The sequence below is a fragment of the Scophthalmus maximus genome, chromosome 3, assembly GCF_022379125.1.
Source record: "Scophthalmus maximus strain ysfricsl-2021 chromosome 3, ASM2237912v1, whole genome shotgun sequence".
Taxonomy (NCBI): Eukaryota; Metazoa; Chordata; class Actinopteri; order Pleuronectiformes; family Scophthalmidae; genus Scophthalmus; species Scophthalmus maximus.
In genome coordinates this window covers 16,433,487-16,456,642 of record NC_061517.1, presented here as the reverse complement: position 1 = coordinate 16,456,642, position 23,156 = coordinate 16,433,487, and the positions used below count along the sequence as shown (strand labels likewise).

The 23,156-nt window shown below is 42.9% G+C and overlaps 1 protein-coding gene across 1 annotated transcript in view; it reads right to left on the bottom strand.

The window, feature by feature from the left end:
* Positions 1-101: 101 nt before the first annotated feature.
* si:dkey-11f4.7 (piezo-type mechanosensitive ion channel component 2) overlaps positions 102-23,156 on the bottom strand; it is a 28,893-nt gene continuing 5,838 nt past the window's right edge. Inside the window, exons 8-56 of the mRNA XM_047330773.1 lie at positions 22,870-23,059; positions 22,088-22,186; positions 21,812-21,853; positions 21,506-21,638; positions 21,148-21,302; positions 20,666-20,932; positions 19,836-19,944; positions 19,433-19,554; positions 18,839-18,898; positions 16,951-17,099; positions 16,634-16,798; positions 16,332-16,373; positions 16,074-16,106; positions 15,858-15,970; positions 15,255-15,430; positions 14,924-15,100; positions 14,631-14,795; positions 14,198-14,398; positions 13,884-14,088; positions 13,232-13,333; positions 12,963-13,128; positions 11,628-11,871; positions 11,426-11,522; positions 10,931-11,090; positions 10,317-10,406; positions 9,949-10,037; positions 9,517-9,582; positions 9,248-9,360; positions 8,923-9,043; positions 8,693-8,767; positions 8,412-8,578; positions 7,782-7,981; positions 7,469-7,630; positions 6,808-7,140; positions 6,421-6,679; positions 5,878-6,066; positions 5,545-5,755; positions 5,290-5,422; positions 4,975-5,122; positions 4,648-4,862; positions 4,202-4,360; positions 3,811-3,958; positions 3,484-3,672; positions 3,220-3,312; positions 2,736-2,905; positions 2,246-2,362; positions 1,964-2,043; positions 1,591-1,816; positions 102-1,059 (exon numbers count right to left, since the gene is read on the bottom strand). Coding sequence (XP_047186729.1) covers positions 804-1,059; positions 1,591-1,816; positions 1,964-2,043; positions 2,246-2,362; positions 2,736-2,905; positions 3,220-3,312; positions 3,484-3,672; positions 3,811-3,958; positions 4,202-4,360; positions 4,648-4,862; positions 4,975-5,122; positions 5,290-5,422; positions 5,545-5,755; positions 5,878-6,066; positions 6,421-6,679; positions 6,808-7,140; positions 7,469-7,630; positions 7,782-7,981; positions 8,412-8,578; positions 8,693-8,767; positions 8,923-9,043; positions 9,248-9,360; positions 9,517-9,582; positions 9,949-10,037; positions 10,317-10,406; positions 10,931-11,090; positions 11,426-11,522; positions 11,628-11,871; positions 12,963-13,128; positions 13,232-13,333; positions 13,884-14,088; positions 14,198-14,398; positions 14,631-14,795; positions 14,924-15,100; positions 15,255-15,430; positions 15,858-15,970; positions 16,074-16,106; positions 16,332-16,373; positions 16,634-16,798; positions 16,951-17,099; positions 18,839-18,898; positions 19,433-19,554; positions 19,836-19,944; positions 20,666-20,932; positions 21,148-21,302; positions 21,506-21,638; positions 21,812-21,853; positions 22,088-22,186; positions 22,870-23,059 — 7,381 coding nt within the window. The 3' untranslated portion in view covers positions 102-803. The remainder of the gene's footprint in view (positions 1,060-1,590; positions 1,817-1,963; positions 2,044-2,245; positions 2,363-2,735; positions 2,906-3,219; positions 3,313-3,483; positions 3,673-3,810; positions 3,959-4,201; positions 4,361-4,647; positions 4,863-4,974; positions 5,123-5,289; positions 5,423-5,544; positions 5,756-5,877; positions 6,067-6,420; positions 6,680-6,807; positions 7,141-7,468; positions 7,631-7,781; positions 7,982-8,411; positions 8,579-8,692; positions 8,768-8,922; positions 9,044-9,247; positions 9,361-9,516; positions 9,583-9,948; positions 10,038-10,316; positions 10,407-10,930; positions 11,091-11,425; positions 11,523-11,627; positions 11,872-12,962; positions 13,129-13,231; positions 13,334-13,883; positions 14,089-14,197; positions 14,399-14,630; positions 14,796-14,923; positions 15,101-15,254; positions 15,431-15,857; positions 15,971-16,073; positions 16,107-16,331; positions 16,374-16,633; positions 16,799-16,950; positions 17,100-18,838; positions 18,899-19,432; positions 19,555-19,835; positions 19,945-20,665; positions 20,933-21,147; positions 21,303-21,505; positions 21,639-21,811; positions 21,854-22,087; positions 22,187-22,869; positions 23,060-23,156) is intronic.

Genomic DNA, 23,156 nt, shown 5'->3' with positions numbered 1-23,156 from the left:
CACATTGAGGCACTGAAACCATTTTGTCTAACCACAAATTTTATTTTGATATAAATAAATCAGCGCGGTAGTCTACGTAGACATGTTTGTATTTACAGTACAGAGGTGTTTGTGTGTGTTGATCCCAAGGTATGTCAAGGGTTCGTTGAAATGTTCCTGACAGAATCTAAGTCAGCGAGTGTGATGATGTGTGCACTTAACAACAGTAAAAACCTGAATCCGAAATCAAATGCATGCATTACCCAGTGGGCAGAAAAACTACATTAACATTGGCAAATAAAGTAGCAGGCACTTAAATTGATTTAACTGCAGTCCAGATTAATTGGTGAAACAGTTTAAGTGCATTGTAAATTATTGAACTATGAACTGAATAATTTGCCTGAATGAACTAATTTAAAAGGAGTGAATTTTCTTTGCATGGAACTGAGCACAAGTGTAAGTAAACAAGCTAACTTAAGTTTCATACAAGGCAATCAGAACATGGATATTCTCTTTGAACTTAAAAACAGTCTGTAAATCCAATCAATAAAAAATTTTAATCTATGAATTGTGCATTGAAAAATGTTTCACTGATCCACTAAAAAAAAAAAATGTCCATGGCCAGATGTTAACATTAATATAACAGTCAAAAATTGTTTCTAATTTCACTCAGAATTATTCATTACAACTGGATCATTTTTTTTTTCAAGTTTACACTTTTACCACACATACTGCATTCATGTTGATTTTACTGCACCAAGTTTGATATGCCTTAACACAATCCATTCTGAGTGGGGGGATGTAGCAGGGTGTACTGTCGAACCCTAGCTGTCTTTCTTCTCTCTGGTCATCTTGATCATGGTCTCCGGCGATCGGTAGAGGAAGATGAGTTTCTCGAACATTGTCTCCTCCAGCTCCATCTCTCCCGTCTCCCGGACCACGAAAATGTCCGTGCAGAGCTTCAGGACGCGGTCCACGCATGGCAACTCCTCGAACATGATGGACCGGGAGATGCCGTTGAAAAACTCCCTGACGAACTTTCCGACGACCAGCACCACGGACATGTACAGACCCACGATGCTGTGGAGAGGAGCACAGGGTGAGTCTGTGTGACGGTCCTTTCAAAAGACCCTTGAAGTTTTAGAAATGTTTCTTAAAATGTATGATCAACTTTCATTAACCTGGGCAGTTGGGAAATTAAAGGGACAGTTCTCCCAAAATCTCACAACATTTTTAACATCAGAGTGGTATCTACAGTATCACTGCAGACCAGTGTTTGAAATGCTCAGTCAAAAAATCACTCAGACCCTTTTTTCTACCAAAAGTCTTCTGTCGTCATGCAAAAAGAAGAAACTGGTGTATAAAAGTAAGAAATAAGGTGTGATAAGACGGTGCTGTTGAATGTTTTAATATTCAAAGTTTAAGCTCTTTGAGAAGCACAACCCCCTGGGGAGAGCTGCAGCAGGGACAGAGTTTTTCAAACCTCAGCAAAAAATAATAGTTTTGAAACAAGGAAAAACAAGTTTCACTGTATTTGTGGGTCGAAGTGTCTCTTTAAAATCTGAAAAGAAGGAGGGTCGAGTCACGGAACAAAGATGACTCATTACTTACCCGTGTCCAGCCAAAAAGCCCAGGCTGGAGGGGCTGACTTTATCACTGAACACCACTATCTCTATGCTGTGACACTTGCGCTGAGAGGAAGTGGGAACAGGCGAGCACTCCTCCACCACCCACCACTGGCCCCCCTCTTTCTCCGACGTCCTGTTGACCTGTTGAAGTTTGACTGACATGGGCCTGAAGAAAGAAAGTGCCTGGAGGTCTGGGCGGTCAGAGTGCTCTGGGGAAAGACACGCCGGGGTGGAATTAGCCCGCAGGTATATTTGCAGGACTGATCACGTTGATCAGCGGATTCTTTCCCCAGTCAACACATCACTGAGTTACTCGTAACTAGTATTGTAAATGTAAAATAAACTGTATAACTAACCTACTTTCATCCTGGTTGCCATTTTGGACTCTGGTCCTTTGGGACCCCTGAGGAACTTTGGCAGCAGAGAGTGAATGAGCCTACGGAGCAGAATAAGGTGGTTGAACACATTTTGAGCAAAAAACACATGGTAAAAATAATTGTGAAAATATGTGATGGAGCACATTCAGTATTTCAACTCATATAGTCTCATACTCATTGAAATTGTAGGTATGAGCTCATATTAATTGTCCATTCATAACAGTAAAAACCGGCTGGTTGTGTATGTGGACTGAGACTCACACAGGATCGCTGCTGTTGCCTTTGAGCATGTGGACGATCCCTTCTCTCAAGGTCATGTCCTCAAACTTCACAGTGTGCTCTCCCACCGTCTCCGCGTTCAGTGAGATGGACGCGTTCCTGAGGAGGAGTGTTAAGTTTAGGACACGTGCTTAAGTTTATCCAAAGCTTTGTGCATCTGAGCAAAATGAGAGACAGATGATTTTAAGATGTAGTTGCTGAACAGCTTCTTGAAGAAGTCGGCCCTAAAGAATTTTAACAGTGTACGTCTCAGTTGCAGTGGCTTCCTTAATAGTCAAATGCACCATATTCAGACTAACGCAGTACAACCAGGGTTGATACATTTCTGAATCCCCAAGAAAGGAATATGACCATATATAATATTATCATGGTTTTCACATTTACACATATACAAGTCCATTGGTCCTGTTATGACGATCAGACTGCACCATGAAACACACACACACGCACGTGCGCACACACACACACTGACCTCAGCAGCGTCCAGCGTAAGGTCATGTATATGTGAGAGGAGTTGCTGAGCTCCCGTATCATGGCCTCTCGACTGGCAGGGCTTATGCTCCAGAGCAGACTGGCATCACTCTTGACCTTGGCAACAATAATGTCCTCTGCATAGTAGTTCATTATGAACTGCATGGCAGACTGGGGGAGAGAGAGAGAAAGAGAGAGCAGAACATTTCATAGATTTCATCACAGTACTCTCGATGAATAAATCCTATTTTCTATTTTGCAGCACTAACACATCGATTCAGAGCATCAATGTGCCACAAAAAGACCAAACCAATTGCTCACATAATGATTATGGCCCAACCAATACCAAACCTCTTTCTGGTGGACAAACTTTAGAAAGGCAGCAATGTTTTGGCATTCCTTTTCTTCGGTTTCTTGACATAGTGGTGAATGTTATTTTATTTGGTCTCTGTTGTGTGTTCATTGTTAAATCAAGTGCGTCTTACTGGATGAGTGGCGTAGACTTTGGTGAGTCGGTTGAATCCAGCTTTTGTGTACGGAACCAAGTTCTGCTCCTGGGCGCTCATGGTGAACAGAGGCTGAGAAAACAAGTAAGAACGTAGTCACTAACGTGCACACGATGGTACTGCAGGGAGGTGGTTGTCGTGGTAGCTATATTTGGCTATGTGCGAGTGGCCCTATGTTCTGTCTCGAATATAATCAGCCTGATACACTAGCAGACGGGTTAATGCTCTCGTTTCAATCCTGACCTCGTATCCTGCGATGCTGAGCTGGATGGAGACGTCCACTGGCTGATTGGTGACTCCGGCTGCTGACTGGACCAGTGACATGAAGAGGAGGGGGAACCAGATGATGCCGATTAAAAAGAAGATGAGGAATCCTCCCATCCCGTACTTCACCACCTTCGTCTTCTTCTGCCCTGGAATGTGGGGATATTTCTAGAAGATTTGCAAAAAAGAACAAATGACAAAACCCAATTAGTTTATCAGAGTTTATCTGTTCTGACCAACGGTTATGTTGTATCAAAATACGTTTAATATGTGATGATGCAGCAGTACTTGTGTAGTCTCACTCACTTTCTCAGATTCCCTCCAGCACTTGAGGATGAATATGTTAGCATAGATGTCTTCAACACAAATCCAACTGGACAGAGACAGAGTGGTGTCGGTCCAAACCCAATCCATCACCGCCCTCAACTCCGTCAGGAAGGGAACCAAGCGAAACCTGGAAGAGGAGAGGAGACAACAATAATGAGGAAATGTCAACATTAATACAGTTGTTTTTTTTAAAAATGCACCAGAAAACAATTTGAGACATTAAATACCAAACGGAAAACCAATCAGCAAGACTCAAGACTATTTAGACGCATAGCTAGAGAGTAGATAATGTGTCTTTTACGATGAAGCAATCACTGCACGTTATAAAGAAGATACTAGTATTGATCAAACAATTCAGCCGTTGTCGTACCCTTGGAAGAGGAAGAGGTTCAGGTAATTGTAGTTCTTGGTGAGGAAGTTTCCCAGGATGCGGTTGGGGTAGCCACACTTGATCTGGTAGGCAGAGAGGCCGAAGTAGATGCACTTCACAAAGTACCAGAGCTGAGCGATGGAATTCCTGCTAAACCTCCTGTGGAGAAATAAAAGACACAACACAAGAGAAGGAGCCATCAATGTCTGTAAGAGAACCTGAATACATTTCCTCTATTTTTTCAATGAATAAAGTAAAGCCATTTTTGCTCTTTACAGATATAGAGACCGAGCCTTTTTGTTTCTGTGTGGACATAACCGACTTGTACTCCAGGGCAGAGTGTCAATGTGTTATCACAGCTAAACAAAATGAACGATTGAACAAACAAAATACTTTTGATTTCAACAACTAATTCAACGACCCAGTGTAAGGCGTGAACCCCTGACCTCTCGGTGACCCCGGGGAGGATGAAGAACATCCAGAAGTGTATGCCAAACACCAGCACCACCTGGAAAACACACTTTCCCAGGAGGGACTTTTTCAGGTAGAGAGCCCGGTCCACTATCATGGTGCCGAACTGCATGAGCAGCATGACCAGGAAGGCCTCTGGAACCTGGTCCTCCGACAGGGACTCTGTGATGTCGGCCGCTGACGAGTATTTCTGCAAAGAGACAAAGGTCAGCCTGACAGATGTCATACTCATACCTCATGAATGCCTCTAGTTTAGTGAGATTCAAATGGATGTATGGATTTGACCAGAAACAGACTCTAACCCCAAAGGCCGAATAGCCATAGATAGTGACGATAAAGTTGACTACGTCGATGAGAAACATGAGGGCATAGACGTCACACACAGGACTGTAGTCTGGGTGGATGATGTCGTAGAAAAACTGCCTGATGGGTAAGTAAATGTGAAGGGCGCTAGACGGAAAAGAGAAGAGAGAACAGTATCAGAAAGCCATAGGAGCAGGAAAAGTCCTCTGCAGGTACAAGACAATTTATTTAACATACGGCACAGACACAGCAGTCTGCAGCGCATTGTAGATGTCACATCTGAACCAAAACAAAAGCAAGAAGAAACAACGCACACTTCTATGATGGCAGCTTTGGCCTGTAGCATCCTCTCCCTGATCTCCTGGCGGATCCTCTGCTTCCTGGTCAGCGGAGCCTTGTTTCGTTGCTGTCTCGTCTTCTTGCTGTGCTGCTTCTTGGGCTTCACCTCTCCAGTGGAAAAAAAATCAAACGTGAAATGGAGAAGTGTAAGTCACATATTGTGAGAGTAGAGTGACGCAAAACCATACAGTCAGATTTGAATAAAAAACGTGTTTTTTCTGAATATTCACCATGCTGAGATCCTGCAGAGTCGCCTCTCTTTCGTCTGCAGAACATGGAAGTGGTGGAGGCCTGCAGAGGGAGGAACTTCAGCCGACGTGTTGGTTTCCCTCTGCCGCCCATCTTATCTCCACCGGTCATCTTCTTCTTGTCCACTTTCTTCTTCAGCTTCTTGAAGAAATCAGGCATCTCAACCTCCTTGTTGTCCCACAGCCCGTGGCACTGCACGGTCACAGACACAGGAGGAATTTGAACATGCAAAACTAGTGCTGGCGGTCCTTTACAAGACAGGCGAGTACATTTGAATGAGCACTTGGATGTCAACGGTCATCTTTCGTGATCACCTTGAGAATAGACCGGTGGAAGAACAGAGCGAGCAGCTGAATGAGGTCAAAGAGGACGTAGCCGTCTTTCTTCTCCACCCCGATGATGTTGGGCAGGGCAAAGGGCCGCTCGGCGTTGATGCCTCTGTAGGCCGAGGTGGTCCAGGGGAAGAAACCGAACTGGAAGCAGTACTTCACCACAACAGTCAGCTGAGAAGAACAGAGGTGGAGGAGTCAAGAGTTCTGGATTGTGCTTTAACTGTAAGAAACATCAGTGCTTACCTTAACAGATTTCTGTATTTTAGAGTAAATAAATGATAAACACCAGGGGTGATAAGAGTTCTTTAAAATATTTTTCTCCAGTTGAAGTTCAGATATATTTCTAGAGCAGGTAAATAAATAATCTGTCTTTCTGTATGAAACACCATTTTAAATGCATTATTAGCAACGTTAGAAATACAACCTAAAATATTCGCCCACTTGTTTAATTTTGCAGTTCTGGTGTCTGTTCGCCCTAAAAAAGAATATCATTTTTTTATGTTAGACATTGTCTTCACAGCCCACCTCTGTGTAGATGATGGCGGTCATCCAGAAGCGTTTGGTTGGCCGGGGCACAGAGAGCATGGCCCAGAGGAAGATGAGAATGGGCAGGATGAGTGAGAGCAGCGAAGCCGACACGATGTGGTTGAGGATGATGACAAAGTAGCACAGCATCTCTGATTTGGACACCATGGTGTTGTAGAGGGCGAACAGCAGCTTCAGCGGCCTCGGCAACGTCACGAAGAACTTGTCCGAGTCGGAGATCTCATCATTTTCAAACATGCTGCGGGAAGGATGGAGGCAAAAGACAGAGAGGGAAAGAAAGAAAATAGATTTGATTAGAAGCTTCACTTGAAGAAATAATGCTCAAATCTTTAATTTTTTTGTAATGTGTTTCTTCTTTCAACGGACTTGTTGAGCAGCAGCTCGCTGGCAGTGAGGTTCCTCGTTTCCTGACTTAGAGGCCTGGGAGATTCCACGAGGTCGAGACTTTTCTCTCCATCACTCTCCATGAAATCCAGCGAGATGCTTCCTGAATATTCATCACATTCAATTTCCTCTCTCCGCTGTTGCTGCTCGTCCAGCTCCTCTCTCTCGACCTCACGATCCTCTTCTTGCTGTCCCTCCTTCTCCTCTTCCTCTCTGTCGTCACGTTCATGCTCAGGTTTCCTCTCATCCTCTGTGTCCTCCCCAGCATCCTCTTCCTCTTTGTGGTCTTGCTCTGGAGCGGCGCCATCTTCACAGCTTTTGAGACAAAGATAGACATTATGTGCAGGGCCTCATTTTTGGGGGGAGATGCATATTAAAAAAGTTGGTGACAGGCTGGAGAAGACTTACCAGAGGTAAATAATTGACATCTATTTTACATGTTATTTACCTGACCACTTTATTAGTGTTGATCAAAACTGAACATCAATAACTTTGTAAAGGAAGAATGTATGGCTGAGTTGCCGTATTGGATTGCATTTGATTTTATAGGTGTACCCGATGAAGAGTGTTTGAGTATGTATTTAGTATCTCCTCTAACCTTTTGGCAAATCGGTGTGTGAACCCCTAAATATTTTTCCTTCACCTTGGCGAAAGTTCATCAGTCTCAAAGGAGGCCAAGTCAACGTTGGTCGTTTTCAGGAGCCGGCGCCTGAGCTGGTCAGCAGCAGGCGGCACAGCAGGAGGCTCGTCCAGCTCCTCCTGGGTCGGCTGCCGGGAGCCCAGCATCGTCTCGTCTGTCATGCAGCTGCAGGTGAGCAGGAGAGAGAGGGAGCAGATTAGTACACGTGGTCTGAAAGAGAAGTGGATGTGTTGTGCACATTTGTATGATTGGCAGTTGTTTCTTCAGCAAAAAGCCACTGAAGCCCAGCTGCTCCACTAACTGTCCAGTAACCTACCTGGAAACGCTGCTGCCCCAGGACACTTTGGAGGCCTGGTTCCTCAGCTTGGCGTACGCATGGTGTGAAGAGTGGACAATGGGCGGCGAGGGAGGAGGATGCAAGGGGTCATCTAGGTAATCCTGTGACGACTGTGTATTCTGACGGGACAGCCAGTTCTCATAAAACTGCTTTACGCTCTCCTGGCTCACCTCTTTGCCCTGAGGAGCGAGCGAAGAGAGAGAAACACGATACTGATGCTGTTGTGTGTGGAAGTATATACTTAACTATATAAACTACCATACTTCACTTTATTATATGTATTTTCATAATTCATTGTTTTCGCGTTTTAATCTTTATTTATCCAGGTGACACTGAGAACCTTTTTATCAAAAGACCCAAGAGAATAAAAACAAAACAAGAAAGATAACATTCATCATAAATGTGATTTCCTTTTTGTTAATTTAAAAATGAAAAAGAAATTTTGGTGTTTGGTACCTTTGCAACATTGTGTGGGGTACTCTTTTTGTATTGCACTCGCATCCATAAAAATAAAAATCAAAGCATAGTATCACACAAGGATTTCTAAAACTTTTCAACAAGACCTATGTTAAATTTCCAGTTGTCACTTCCCCATCCTTTCCCCCCCACCTTCTTTTGCTGCTGCTTGAGTAGCGCTCGCTCGAAGCGCAGCACTTTGGAAATGTCCAGGTTGTCTTTGCAGAAGGAGTTCAGCCCCTCCGTCAGGTCATCGAGGAGAGACTGGACGAACGCCCAGCTGAACTTCAGGGTGCTGACGACGCGCTGCAGGATGTTTTCTGTGAGGACAGGACTCATAGCTCATACATACAAACGTCTGAGACCGGTGTGAGACCGGTGGCAGAATCCAGTGGTCAGTCGTGAGCGTGATGCAGTGATTCATGTGTGTTTACCTTTTTCCTCCTCCGCCTCCTCCTGCACAGTGCTTTCCTCCAGTTCATCCTCGCTAGAGTCCACTCGATCAATGCCTGGGGAAAAGTTTCAAACGGTGTCAAATTCCTGGTCCCCAAAGGTTGATAAGGATTCTGGTGACCTTATGAACCTCTTCTCATTACATTCATTATAGTTCAGTGCACGCCAAAGAACCCAAACATTTCTGGAACACCGCGTGTCGCTCTCTCACCCTGCTGTCTCCGCAGCTCCCTCTTAGCTCTCTTCTTCTCTTCTTTCTTTCTTATCTTCTTATCCTTCTTCAGGTCCTTCAGGGCCGACTTAGAGCTGGTCACCCAGGCGTTGTAGGCCAGCTGGGATACCACAGACACAGATACACGTCTTGACCGATGATGTTACCATACAGAGACACTGGATGTACGAATATTTCAAACTCAATCAGTGTTAATTAAATAAATAAGAAACTATTATCATTTAGTGAATAGAAAACATTTCTTGTATCCATTTTAATCATAAGTTTTATTTTTATTGTCTCAGGTAATTTTTCTGGTTCTTACCTGGAAAGCAGATTTCTTCTTGGGTGGTTCCTCCTCCTCTTTCTTCTCCGTGACTTCTTCCTCTTCCTCCTCAGTGTCGCTCTCAAACAGGTGGTAGCCACAGTTGTTTTCCACTGTGTTAAACAAAGAAGTGTCAAAACTACACTGAGCCTTTGGATAGGCATCTGATCCAACACTGCGCCAGTAGAGCAGCTCGGTGGTCAGTTGTCATTCTTCTGGGATTATTAACCGTCTGTGCATTACTCTGGGTGCGTGGTGTTGCTGCTCACCTCCGGGCTGAGAGACCCAAGGCTTCCACCATTTCCCTGCATCTCTCTTTGCCTTCTCATCATCGCCTGAGAAACACAGTCATTTGCATTTGATGAAGATTAAATATTAATGACCTCCATGGGTTTTATATATGTAGGAGTCAGTGACAAATGGATTATATCTGCTGGACTGAACCGTGCTTGTAACCACACCACATCCTAGATCATAACATCCAACTCTGGTTCTGAATTTCGCTCGAATGTACATTGCCAAAAAGAGCTCTGAGTACAAATAATGATGTGTAATCTGTCATGTCACAGTAGATGAACTTATTTTATTAAAGACATTAACAAATACAAACAAACTTTGTATCTAAAATACTTTTTCGTGGCCACTTTCTATACGGCTGTGAGATCTCGTGCTGAAACAGTAAATAGATTGACTCGTGTTACCCAGCGTCACCTGCTCCTGTTCAGCAGGAGTTCCTGGTTGGTCTGCTGGTGCGGGACGACTCTTCTGTTTAGATTTAATCTTCTCCATCCTGCAGGGGGAGGGTGGAAAGGTAAACTGTTCACTTGCCGTTTACTGTTTTCAAGAGAGGACAAATGGGAGCATGGCAGGCAAACAGGGTGAGTGCATCTGCGGATCAAGGGCTGGACTCTGAACCCCCTGGTTTGATAGTTTAGCCTTTGTCAGAGTCAATATTGCTTCGTACGTTCATCGCTGGACTTCGTATCACAGCACATTTTTGAACTTTTCCCGCCTTCAGGGTCCGTTTGTTACTAAAACCCTGAACAGTTTTGCGGCATCTGTGTCTTACTGTTTCTTCAGTGTCTCCACAGATTTCTTCTCCATCTCCAGTCGGGCTGCTACCAGCTTCTTCACCTTGGCCTCAAACAGCTCCGCACCCCTTGGGGACAGAGAGGAAGATTCACTAAATTCACACACAAATTGTCACCTGCAGCCTGCAGACAAGGTAAAGGTGTAATTTGACACTTTTTACATGGAAAACAATTGGTAAACTTCCGATAAATTATTTCCAACTAACTGCAAACATGACCTAGAGAGTCTTTCATCCAGTCCACAGCAGGTCATCTGAACTCACACATATCTAAAACAATTAAACATGTATTGGAAGTAAAATTTTTGATAATAACCAAACAATTATTTTTTTTCTAGGAAATACCCATGTCTTCCTTACAATTAAAGCCATATTACAGAGTTCTTTCCAATACACTGTAAGTAATGCTCTTTCATCCAAGGAAAGTTGGACTCCTCCTTTTCTGAATGCAGATAGGCTATAGTCTTGATTTATGAGAAATAAAGTTAACATTTTCAAACATTTACCTCCCACTGTCCCCTGTATACCCTCAGCCCATTTGTATTCACGCTCTCTGTAAACTGGAGGATGACGAGCGTGTGTGGAGAACAGACCTGGAGGCCAATATCTTGGACGACTTGAGGTCCGACACCACGTAGAGGAAGTAGTAGCTGAGGAAGACCCTCCTCTGCGCCAGGAGCACAGTGAAACAGATCGCGTCCCAGACGATTCCGGCCTCGCCCTCCGGCAGCTCGCACTCATCATCAGGAACAGCTGACACGCGGGACAGGAGAAGTGTGTTGTATATGTACACGCTTTGAATGACATCAAGTCCAACACTTATCTTAGTTTTAACATTAATCTGCGGAAATAAAATGAGTTAAGATGCAACACACAGCTTCTTATAATATTGTTATGTGGCATGATTGTGACAGCTAGGTAGTGTATAACAAATTAAATCTATGACAGCAGCAGTATGCCTGTGATATAAAATACAAAAACATGATCTGATCATATCACTATGTTTATGTATACACTATAATATCGATAATTTGTATACATCCATTCACACAAGGGAGGTGTCAGTAATCAACGTCACAGACACTTACGGACATCGTAGCCTTTGATGGTGCAGAACATGCTGAAGGCCTGAATTAACCAGCAGCCGTTCTTCAGCAGGCTGTCCAGGTAGGCACAAGAACCGAACTGGTGACAGAACGCACAGAGAAGGCAGAAAGTGGCCGTAATCAATAGTCTGCTGCATGTCTCAGATGACTTTGAACACAAATTGTGAACCGAGCCGTAACTCACAGACAGCAGGTTCTTCATGGCGATCACGAAGCAGGTGTAGCCGATGAGCCAGTCCCACAGACGCAGGATGTATCTGACGGGCTGCATCAGCACGCTGCCTCCAAACAGCATGAAGTAGAAGCAGGCCACCAGGTAGCCCAGACAGAAGATGTTGATCCGAGTGGTGCCGGTGATGAAGATGAGGCAGAGCACCAGCCAGAAGAAGTAGCTGAACACAAACACCTTCACCATGTCCAGGTAGCACCTGAAGGTGAGACAGAAGGGGAAAGACTGGGCTGGGCAATACGGCCCACAATCTTACCTCGATAAGAATTTGCACATAAGTCTATAGTTATAATTATCACGATAAATGTCAAAACATTATTTCTTTCAAGTTTGAAGACAGATTTTTGCTCCTGGGTGAAAGTTGAAGAAACCAGTTCTTTTTTAGATTCTTCTTTACAGGCAGAAAATGACAAACACTTCCTGAACAGTGATGCTCAGTCACTAAACCTCTCACCAGTGTCAGTGACAGTGTCACCATGCTTGTAGCTCCTTCTCCTACAAAACTAAAGTTTATATATATATATATATATATATATATATATATATTATCTGTTTCCAGTCTTTATGCTAAGCTAAGCTGACCATTATCTGTCTGTGGCTCTAACATCAGCATTCACATACACAGGTACATACTGTTTGTTATCAGTTAGTTTATAGAGTTTTTTCATTCATTAGTTTTCGTCAATATAATCCCAAATGTATTTAAGTTATAAAAAACTGAGGGAGTTAGCGAATCTCAATTCATTTACGCTTGATAGTTGAAACAGCACACCTTCTTTAACATCAATGCGCCTCTAAGGAAACGTATTTGGATTTGGTGGAGTTTCGTTTTATTAAAACATATACTGTCGACAGCGGGAAATCTGCTGACGGCCTGCAGCAGAAAGTGAAAATGAAATCTATAAACAAAGGCACATATCTATCATGGAAATGGGAGATGTCCTTGAGTGCTTATCCAGCAATTTTAGTTTACCAGAATCGCTTTCATGAGTTTGACAACGGGCATAAATTAATGATCTAGCTCAACCCCTAATGCTCCTAGAACGACCGCAAACCAGAACGATGGACTCCCGCTTCTCCACCTGCAGTTTAACTTGTTTCCTGCTGAGTCGTGTGCATCATGATGAAAATAAATGAAACATAAATTAAATGACATACAGTGTGTTTTTGATAGTGTAGATAGCAATGAACATTTAGAGCAAGACCAGTCTGAGACATGATTGAAATGTGACAACTCTACCCACTCGTAGTTTAAGAAATAACTCTATAAGCAGGGTTAATGTTTCTGACCTGCAGTGAAGGAAGTTATTGACCGGTATGAACTGGTTGAAGGAACACGGATCCAGACTGCGGCTGATCTCGACATTGTCTCCAGCCAGCAGTCGCACCGCCGCCCGGTTCTCCTCCTCGAAAACCTGCCACTGCAGGGACGAGCACAGCAACAGGAGGTGGTCGTCTGCACAGAGCAGGAGAGCAACGGAATCACAGAGGAGAAACACAAGCATAGCGGAATCGTAGAGGACAAGAGGAACGAAGGAAGGAAAGGAGGACGGACTCACAGAATATGAATAAAGGATTGGGACTCATGGCGAAGTCCGGCAGGAAAAACCACTTGATGACATTCGATGTCAAAGGTTTAACTGCAGTTCTCCAGGGGTAATCTGACACGTGAATGAAATAGAGAACAATACAACAGTGACGAGTGAGAGTTGTATGCAGTGACATCTTGCTGCTGATCCTGCTCTTTGAGAAACTGAGAAATTCTTTATGACATTTTCTAACTCATTGATTAAAAAAATAATTGAAAGATAAAATTGGCTATGAAAATGATTTTTGGTTGTAGACCTACAGTAATGTGAGGGTGCTTATCTGAAATTGTCTCTTTATTCTCTTTATTTTGTTTTTGAATTTAGAATATTTCATACTATATGTGGATTTCTGTGATGTTGATGTTGATGGGGTTGGTTTTTTTTGTTCTTTTTGGTTTTTTTCCCAACAAAATCCCTCATTAATCGGTCGTTGAATGAAACTGCAGTCTTTCCTTCTTGGGTTCTTTGTTTTCTGTCTCTTTTCTTTTCTTACTGCTCTTTTCTCAAAGCATACCTCCTTTTTTTAATGGATACTTTAAAAGCATCCCTTTTTTCAGGAACTGTCTAAAACTATATTAGTTTATCTATACAGAAATTCCACAGATTATTGAAACCTCCTTACCAACACAGATGGCGGGAGGGATGCCGATGCAGAGCAGGTACTGCAGCACCATGAGCCCTGCTGTAAAGCAGCAGTATTTAGGCCACACCTCCCCGATGGCCTTCCTGCGTCGCCGTGACAGGACAGCCAATAAGGCGCAAGAGTGGAGCAGGGCATAGAAATCCATCCTCTGACCGATCACATTGACGGCCACAATTAAACTGATCTAAGAACACGTGCATGAATGAGAAAGAAGTCGATGTCAGACCTATTACACAGCACAGATACACAAGAACAGATGTGGACACTCACACTCTTCAGTCCTTAATAAGTACCTCCAGTCCAAATTTGTAGAAGCAGAAGTTGATGAAGTACTTGATGCAGGGCAAGACACCGTGATCCAGGTGCTGCCTCGTGATTCCCTGGAAGATGATGCTGAAGGGCAGCGTCTTCAGGTCGTTGTGGAGACGGAAGTAGAGCTGGTGGCGATGGACAGTCGCCTCGAACGCCAGCAGGCCCAGCACCATCAGATGATTCTACAACACACACCGCACTTTATAGACAAATACTGGGCCGGGACACAAGGTCAGACTGTCCTACAATCTCAAGAATGTTTTGTTTTTAAAAAATAAAAATACAATTGTTTTTATTATATTGCCATATACAATAGAAATGCAAAGGCAGTTTTGTTGTGGTGGTGATTTAAAAGAAATGACAAAGATATTGAGTTTTTCCAAGAACCAGATTTGGGCAGATGCGTCACTGTACCCTGAGACAGGGGAGGATCCTGCCCTCACACTTGCGCAGCGCTCCACACCAGTACACAGGGTCCACGGGCTCAATGTAGAGAATAGACCTCCTGAGCAGCTCCATCATGTTTCCCCTCAGCTCCACGCCATCATCAAGGCTCGAGCTGTTGTAGGGTACCACGCCCTGCGGTACAAAAGACAAACATTAACAGCCGCTTGTGTCTACAAATAGGGATGGGATGATGCACATGACAAAAGACAAAGTTCACACTCTTTTTGTGATGTGTCAAACACACAGTTGTGCACACTCACAGCGGTGCAGTTGGAGGAGTAATCGAGGGGCTTGATGACCTTGAGCTGGTAGAACATCTTGCACACCACCATGACGCAGGCCCACACAGCAGAGATGCTGGTCGCCAGAGGTCGTAACCGTGGGAACGGAAGGGCAAACACCCACAGCACTAGGAAGACGGAGTTCATCAGAGAAACCTGTGAAGATGGATACCGTTTTCATCATTTGAACATTTGAATTCTGCACTTAGTGTGAAATGTTACACTGAGTCTCTCCATTGAATACGTATCAACAATTTCTGGTTTGGATACACAGACGAACTGATCCGTTTTCACACATCAAACATCCCACCTCCTGCAGCGACACCCAAATGATGCCGGAGGAAACGATCTTGAGGCTGTGGAGCTCCAGCAGCCTCCAGCTCAGCTCCTGGAGCTTGTGGAATCCGGAGAGCGCCTGGATGATCAGCAGGCTCGCCCGGTCCACGATCACAATCCACTTGTCCGCCTGACTGCTGGGGACCGTTCCTGTGGGCAAGAGAGAAGTGAGGATCCACAACAAGGGAAGGAACAAAGCATCAGACTTAATTTGAAATTCCGATCTCAGCCCTCCTGTGGCTCAGACAATGATTAATATAAAGACAATCATCTATGATACACTGAGATATATGTGTAATATAAAGAAATGAAAATATTAGCTTTCAATTGTGAACCATTTTGGGGTTTGTATCATGTCATTTTATAAACATATTTGCTATCTGTGCCTTTGTTGAAATAGAGAACTGCTAGAAACTGGAAAAGGTGGATTTAAGAGGAAGGGGGAAACACTCCTGTCTCATTCTAGGTCTACTTTTTTATTTTCTTGCTGTCACTATATGATGTCAAATCAGTTGGTTGGGCTCCTCCCACCTGAGCCAACAAAATGAGATGGAAGAGCCTGATCCTGTAGTCATACCTTCTCCTGTTGAGTCCTCTTGATCCTCAGCTGATTTCTCAAAGGAGGTTTGTAGTCCGACGTCACCCAGAGTCTCCTGACTTTTCCCGCTTCCCACCTTCTCCTTCACAAGCCTGCAGGACGACAGAGAGCGTTTTACAGATTTTTACACTATTATTCCACATTGGTTGAAACTGGTACGCACAACAGTAATCAAGGGTGGAACGAGAGCCTTACCTCTTCTGGAACTTCTCAAGGTTTTCTTTAATCCTGTAAATTAAATTAAAGACAGATATGTGAACATTACAAGTGTGAACTAATCATATTGCTTCTGTGATGGATACTGAAAAACAAGTCATGTCAAAAAACATATTTTTGAACACAAACCTAAGCTGGACCTATCGTTCTTCTCTCACAATGATCGTATTTACTAAATCAACAGTGTGACATACACTTAAGTGTTTGAAATGTGAGTGCAACAAAACATTCACTTACATATCAGATATCACATTGACTGAAGCCCTGAGTTCTTCCTCTCTGGGTGGAGAGAAGGAAACATGAGACAAACAGAGATGAATGGTATGTCTACCTTATTAAGTACTTACAGTAACCACACCAATTTCTTGTTTTAATATCCCAGAATTTAGTTGCACTGTTTGAAATTTAAAATCATTCATTCTTCTTTAACTTACATCAAGACATTTTGCCACGTCGGCCCTTGAACAGTGTCCAGATGTGACTAAGTGTCCGTTAATCTTTTCTAGTGTGAACTCGTGGACATATTCTTTCCGTCTCACCTGGAAGCCTGTCTGACAGGTACATTATCGAGGTCTGTGAGAGTCAGGAAGTCTGAGTTGAAGTAATGCAGCTGGAGGATACAAGCCAATAGAAACGCAGCGGGAAGGAGAATACGTGCAAACAGCTCCACTGTGTCGTACCGCTCCAGACCCAGGTCACGGAGGCTAGAGGATCAAACAGGGAAAAGCCTGCTGACAACATTCACAATCATGTTTTCCAAAAACTCTCCTGAAACCAATATGAAAAATAAAAAAACCTTATTTGTTTTAATTCACCTACTTAGGCCAATAGGTGCAGCAGCCACACAGAAACTCACCCCTCCTCCGACATGCCCATGATCTGTCTGAACAGCCCCGACACACTTCTGAACTGGTACATGTAAATGGCTATGAGCACCACCATGGAGTAACCGACCACCACCGCCCAGAACGTCTTCAGGAGCCGGCGCCACACGTCATAACGGACCTGGGGGTAGGGAAAGCAGACAAGGATATATTGTCATTTATTCATTACAAGCGTGTTCAAACTAGATATATAAACACAACAGTCATTATCATATCCCTGTTTAAGAGATTCAAACAAAGAAGAGGTTAAAGAAGCGTATCTTGTCCTGCCACCTCTTTTTTTCCTTAAACAATGAGCTTCACGGTTAATGTCAGTGCTCAACAATTTGCCACCAGTGTCCAAGGAACCCATCTCGAGCACATCGACCAAAAATCTCACATTGAGCCAGAGAATCAGAATAAATACAAACGTTCACTCAAACAATCCAAGAGCTAATCACATCACAAGTCCATCCCATAAACGTTCAATGTACAGATTTTAAATTTCAATGCAGCTGTTCATAGTTGAACTCCTTTGATTTTGATACAATGATATATTGTGTTAGTTCTAATTACTAATTGGGGTTTTTTGAACATTCACATTCCTCTCAAGTTGAGCTGATTGTCTCTCATTTGAAACAATCCCTGGACACACGGTTAGTTAATTGTTGATTATTTTTTCAATCTACATTGTTTGAGCTGTCAACCAGATCCTTGAATTTTACTGCTTTTAGTCTAATAAAGAGGGGGTTTGTCTGTTCTCTGCACATAGTTGTATTTACTATTCTCAGGGCTCTTTTTTAATAGATAAATATTGGATTAGTGTTTGTTTTACACACAGGTTAGGTTATGTCCCGGAGTATAAAGGAACAGTATGAGTGAATAATGACGCCTGATTTTTTTTGCATCATTCAGTATTGCAATTGATTCTGATATTTTTGCAACAGCATATTGTGCCATCCAGCATAATTTATGATCTATTATTACTCCAAGATATTTAATTTTAGTTACTGTTTCTATTTCTAAATCATTTATCATGGGTTTTTTTCTTCCAGTTAGCGGAGCGATTACCAAAGATATCGTATAATAATAGTCTAATTTAACCATTAATTAAGTGTAACTACTTTTCCAAATCTAACAACTGATGGATTGCTCAATAAGCTGACAGCTCATGAGTTTGACCTCCTGCAGCGGTGGACAACACAGTTTGACCTGAATGTTCTGTATCTCTGAAAATAAGTGGCCAAAAGTTCCACCTCATAAATAACAGTTTTGCCTTTCATTCCTCCCATCACACACTCCAGTTTATAAAACAGCGCTGTGTTGCAGATGTTGTCCAAACAGACAAACAATGCCCTCTTTTCCTACATCACCTCCACAGCCATTAGACCTTCCTGTAAGTGCCTGCTGTGTTTCTTTAAGGTCAGCAGAAATATAAGATGGGGGGGGGGGGGGGGGGGGGGGACAGCAACAACAAAAAATGGCTGATGATGAGTGTTTATGAGTCATAATCAATAGTTTTAACAGTGAAATTGTATTGATGAGCCAAAGATATTGTTTGTGTAAGAACCATTCCGATGCTTTGTATGAAAATACAACAGAAATACAACACAATACTAAGATAGTTAAAGATCAGTAAAGTTACATATGATAAAATAACTAATAATGGGGCCACACAAAAATTCTAGTAAAAACGAAATAGAATAAAATTAAATAAATAATGACAAAAGTACAATTTAAATAATCAAACCGCAAAAAAATGAAAAACTCTAAAATCATAAAACACTAAATAAAACCCAGAATACATTGGTGGGTTTTTAATTAGTCTACTAGACTAAATGATATTTGTCTCTTACCAGCCAAATCACTAAAATCACTCACCTGATAGAGGACAACACAGAAGAGGAAGAGGACGATGTAGAGGATCTTGTACACGACCACCTGAACAAGTGGAACGAAGGTAAAGATTAGCAAAATTTATTTGGATCAAACATAATTGGCAGTTATTTTTTATTTGCTCATCAAGCTAGAAATTTGATAAAGCTGACATGGACTTCTTCTACAATAGAAAAACTCCTGGGTCTATCTACATGGAGATAGAGCCATATACATGTATAAATAAACTTACTTCAGTATATTATGCTTTTATTTGTGGCTTCACAAAAATACATATATTGTGAATAGACATTCATAATTTCATCCAAAGTAAGTACACAACCTTAAAAATTAACATTTAACATTTTATTTTCTTGCTTCACATATTTCCTATCCTTATACATATATCAAGAACTGTAAAATATATACTTTTTTAAATCATGCAGTTTATAATACCACTAGTTCCCTGACTTCATATCAAGCCCACACTACTGTGATGGGATTGCCGTCAAAATGTATTCCACAGATTAATTCACAGAGTCGAGAAAGTGCGATTTGAACCGTGTCATGAACACGGATCCCTCCAGTGTCAATAGCTACCTTTCCAGAGAAGCTGATAACAAAGAACATGGAGCAGCAGAAGAGTATCCAGTATTTCACCAGCATCCCTTTCACTCCTGAGATCAGCATCGCTATGATAGGTGATGGCTGACTTTCCTCCACTGGCACGTAGAAAACCAAAAAAACAGGACAAGGTTGGAGAAGAGTGAGGGAAAGAGTGCAAACATTTAAGAGACAGAAGGAGAATAGATGCCAAAAAGAGAAGAGAACAGAGAGGGGCAAGGAGACATTTTTTACTTTTCATCAAACTGAAGTCAGTCATGCATGTACACACTGGCCTCGTGTCAGGATGAGTGCACGGGCCTTTCTCTGCTCCAAACTGAATGTTATTCTCTAACACAGAAGCCATCATCTTTGAAACAGAAACCCAAAAATATATTACGTGGCACAACTTTGACTTCGTCTAGAGACTCCTCCTTCAAGCTCTGCTCCTCCTGCCTCTCCTTCAGCTGCTGACGAAACATCAACCAAAAGCTGAAGCTGTAGAGGACCTGCAGCACACACAGTTTATCGTTAGTTCAAAACATACAGTGCAGTGCTATGATTTGCAATAGTAAATGGTTTAGGCTCTGAATAATATTTGCACGACAAAAAGTTCACATTTCTCTGAGCTTGCCAACCAAAAATAACCTGTCAATGTGGAGCTGACAGACTCTGGTCTAAAAGTTACGTTTGATTGGGAGTAAGGTTTAAATTTAATGTATTGACCTGACGGGGCATAATAGGCAGCAGTGCTTCCTGTCCCATCCCAAAGAAACAATTTATCTTTAATTAGCTTCTTACTATGAGTCATGGGATCCAATATGGACACACTATTATGTGCCATTTTAAACAACACTGGTAACTTCACATGGGTTAGATTTGTGTTTCTGTTTTCTCTGTGTTCTTGTCACTTAAACCGGCCTTTACGGAGAAAGTATTCAAAAAAAATTTTCCTCATTTTACTATGCACAGGTTATTAATATAACAATGATATGCTTCATCATTTAAACGTTTTCAGGTGAAGTTATACACTTGACCTCCATCTATGGAGACACAGATTAAATATTTACAGTGTATGATTCGAAGCCAGGAGCCAAAGTGTATGTTTTAGTACTAACAGCTTTGGTTGTCCTTTTGATTCATGCTTTCTCTTTCCGTGACTTACCCTCAAGAAAAGTTACATTAAAAGACTGAAAATGTTTTTGTTGTGACAGCCCTCCCTCGCCTGACCTTTGCTCCCAGGTGGGCGCAGGGCGCCGGGTGGTAGCTGTTCAGGTCGAAGTCCACGATGACAGCCGGGGGCAGACCAGGGTAGAGCTCGGCCCGGCTCAGGCGCAGGCCGCTCAGGAAGCCCAGCAGCACCAGGACGGTGCCGTAGACGGCCAGGAACGGGGCGGACATCATGGCGTACCGCCGCCGGTCTCTCATCATCCAAATGATACAGGACCACACCAGCAGGGCGAACGTCAGCCAGTTGTTGTAGGTGATGCTCCAAACCTAAAGACACACGTATTTTGGATCTGGATATATTATTGCTGCCATGTTGTATTTTGTGGCAGGTGTCAGTGACGTTACTAACTGTTTTTACACTTCTTGATAGATATAAAATACCAACTTTATCATGCTAACTAACTAATACTAACTGTCTGTTTCAGATGTCTCTCCTCTCACTGATGACTCCAAACTGTCAATAATGAGCGTGCGTACTGTACCATCATGATGATCAGGGCGCTGACATAGCTGTGTTTCTGCACCAGCTGCCCAAAGATGACCAGACCACTTGGGCCTGAGGGGGGAGGCACAGTCTCTGCCGGGCTCTCAGGGACCTCCTCACTCCTCTCCTCCACTTCTCCCTCACTCTCTGCCTCTACCGCAAGGTACCGACAAGAGAAAAGGAGGGAATGAAAGAGTGCAGTGCACAAGTCTATTAGAATTAGACCATTGACACTGGAAAGAATTACAAATGAAATACAGATCTTTGAAACCAGATAATTTTTTCACATGTACTGGTAAAGTTTGAGGACACTACACCGAGCTCATGTATTTTATAGATTTGAAAGTGATAATTACCGTGTGATGGTGAGCCTTTGCCTTCATACTGTGGTGGAGGATAAGAGTCTGTGTAACCTGCGCCTCCTAACACAGATCCCAGATCACTTCTGTGGACCTCTTGCCAGGAACTGCTCGTCATTAAGATCATGGGCTGAGGAAAGGGAGTGCATCATGGTGTAAGTTGTACGGTCTGATGCGTCCGTGATACCACGATGACACTAATACTTTTTAAATGAGTGCACACTGCTCCGATTTAATTTTCTTACTACTGCTATTCGCATGTCTCTGATTCATCTTGAAACCAACACCTATAAAAGGGCTTACCTCATCAGGTAGATAGGTTTCATCATCTGTGCTGCTCAAAAGCTAAAAAAAAAAAAAAGAGAAGGAAATGGTTATGGGTTGGTTATATGGTTATTGGTCATGTCTTTTGAAATGCTGAGGTGAAGAGCTGCAGTGAAACAGCAGTAAAACTACGATGTGCATAGTTCATCTGATGCTATTATCATCATCAAACAATCAACTACAGATATTTACATTAACGATCTTCCTGTGACCGCAACAATGTAATTAATAAACATTTCTGTGTTGGTAGGTTACCTCCTGCTTATCTCCTGAGATGTAGATGACCCTGGAGAAGCTTGGAGGAGCATCTGGACTTTCTACTGGACTCTCAGGTTCCTCAACATCAACAGGATCCTGAAAGGAACAGTAGCCAGTGAAAAGCCTGTCATGTAAGTAAATACCATTTGAGTACTATGTGAAGTTAAAGAGCCCGCAGGCTTGTGCTCCAAAAAAAAAAAGCACACCAACCAAAAAAGACATTTGTCATTACAGGGGGCAGTGGTAATAGGATCATAGAAGTGACCGTGTTTTTTGTCAAATTATTGAAAGTGGTTAACAATAAAAAATAATAGTAGCTGCAGTAGTAGAAGTCACATTGGCAGGAGCATCTGTGGGAATTGTAGTTGTAACAGTGGCAGCAGTAGTACTTGCAGTAGCGCTAGAATTTAGGTTGTCAGCAATTCCAGCTTTACTGGGGAAACTTTGGAAAAAAGCCTCTGTCCTCTGAAAACTTATTACTTCTGCCAAAGAGGTTGTGTTCTCAAAATCTACTGAACCAATTTCCATGAAATTTTGTTTAGGGGTGATGCATAACCCATTAAATTGTGTTGAGGATCCAGGTAAACTCGTGAATACAGGATCTTTATCTTCTTTCTTTAACGTGGCAAGATAGGGTGTAAGCCCTGGTGGTGGTATGCGGTTCGAAAAATTGTCACATTGAATGTAGCCCAGCAGTGGAAGTGGGAGCACCGGTTGGAGTTTTGTTGTACAGTAGCCGTGGGGCATCAGTAGGAGTTGTGGTCGCATAGTAGTCGCACAAGTTGCGGCAACGCCAAACAAACCTCTTCCGTGATGTGGACCCATTTGTGCAGCAGAGCCACCAGTGTGTAGTACAGCAGCAGCAGAACCAAAGGGTTGATGAAGTCAGGCCAGCTGACATGTGGGTGCAGACCAAGACTGTTGCGGTCCGAAGTGTTGGTTCTGATCACACCTGTCATACCGAACAGCCTGGGCAGTCGGAGGGGGAGACGGGAGACGGGAGACGGGAGAGAGAGTTGCAGTGGAGTGAAGAGCAGAAAAGAGTAAAAATGAACTTATTTGCAGC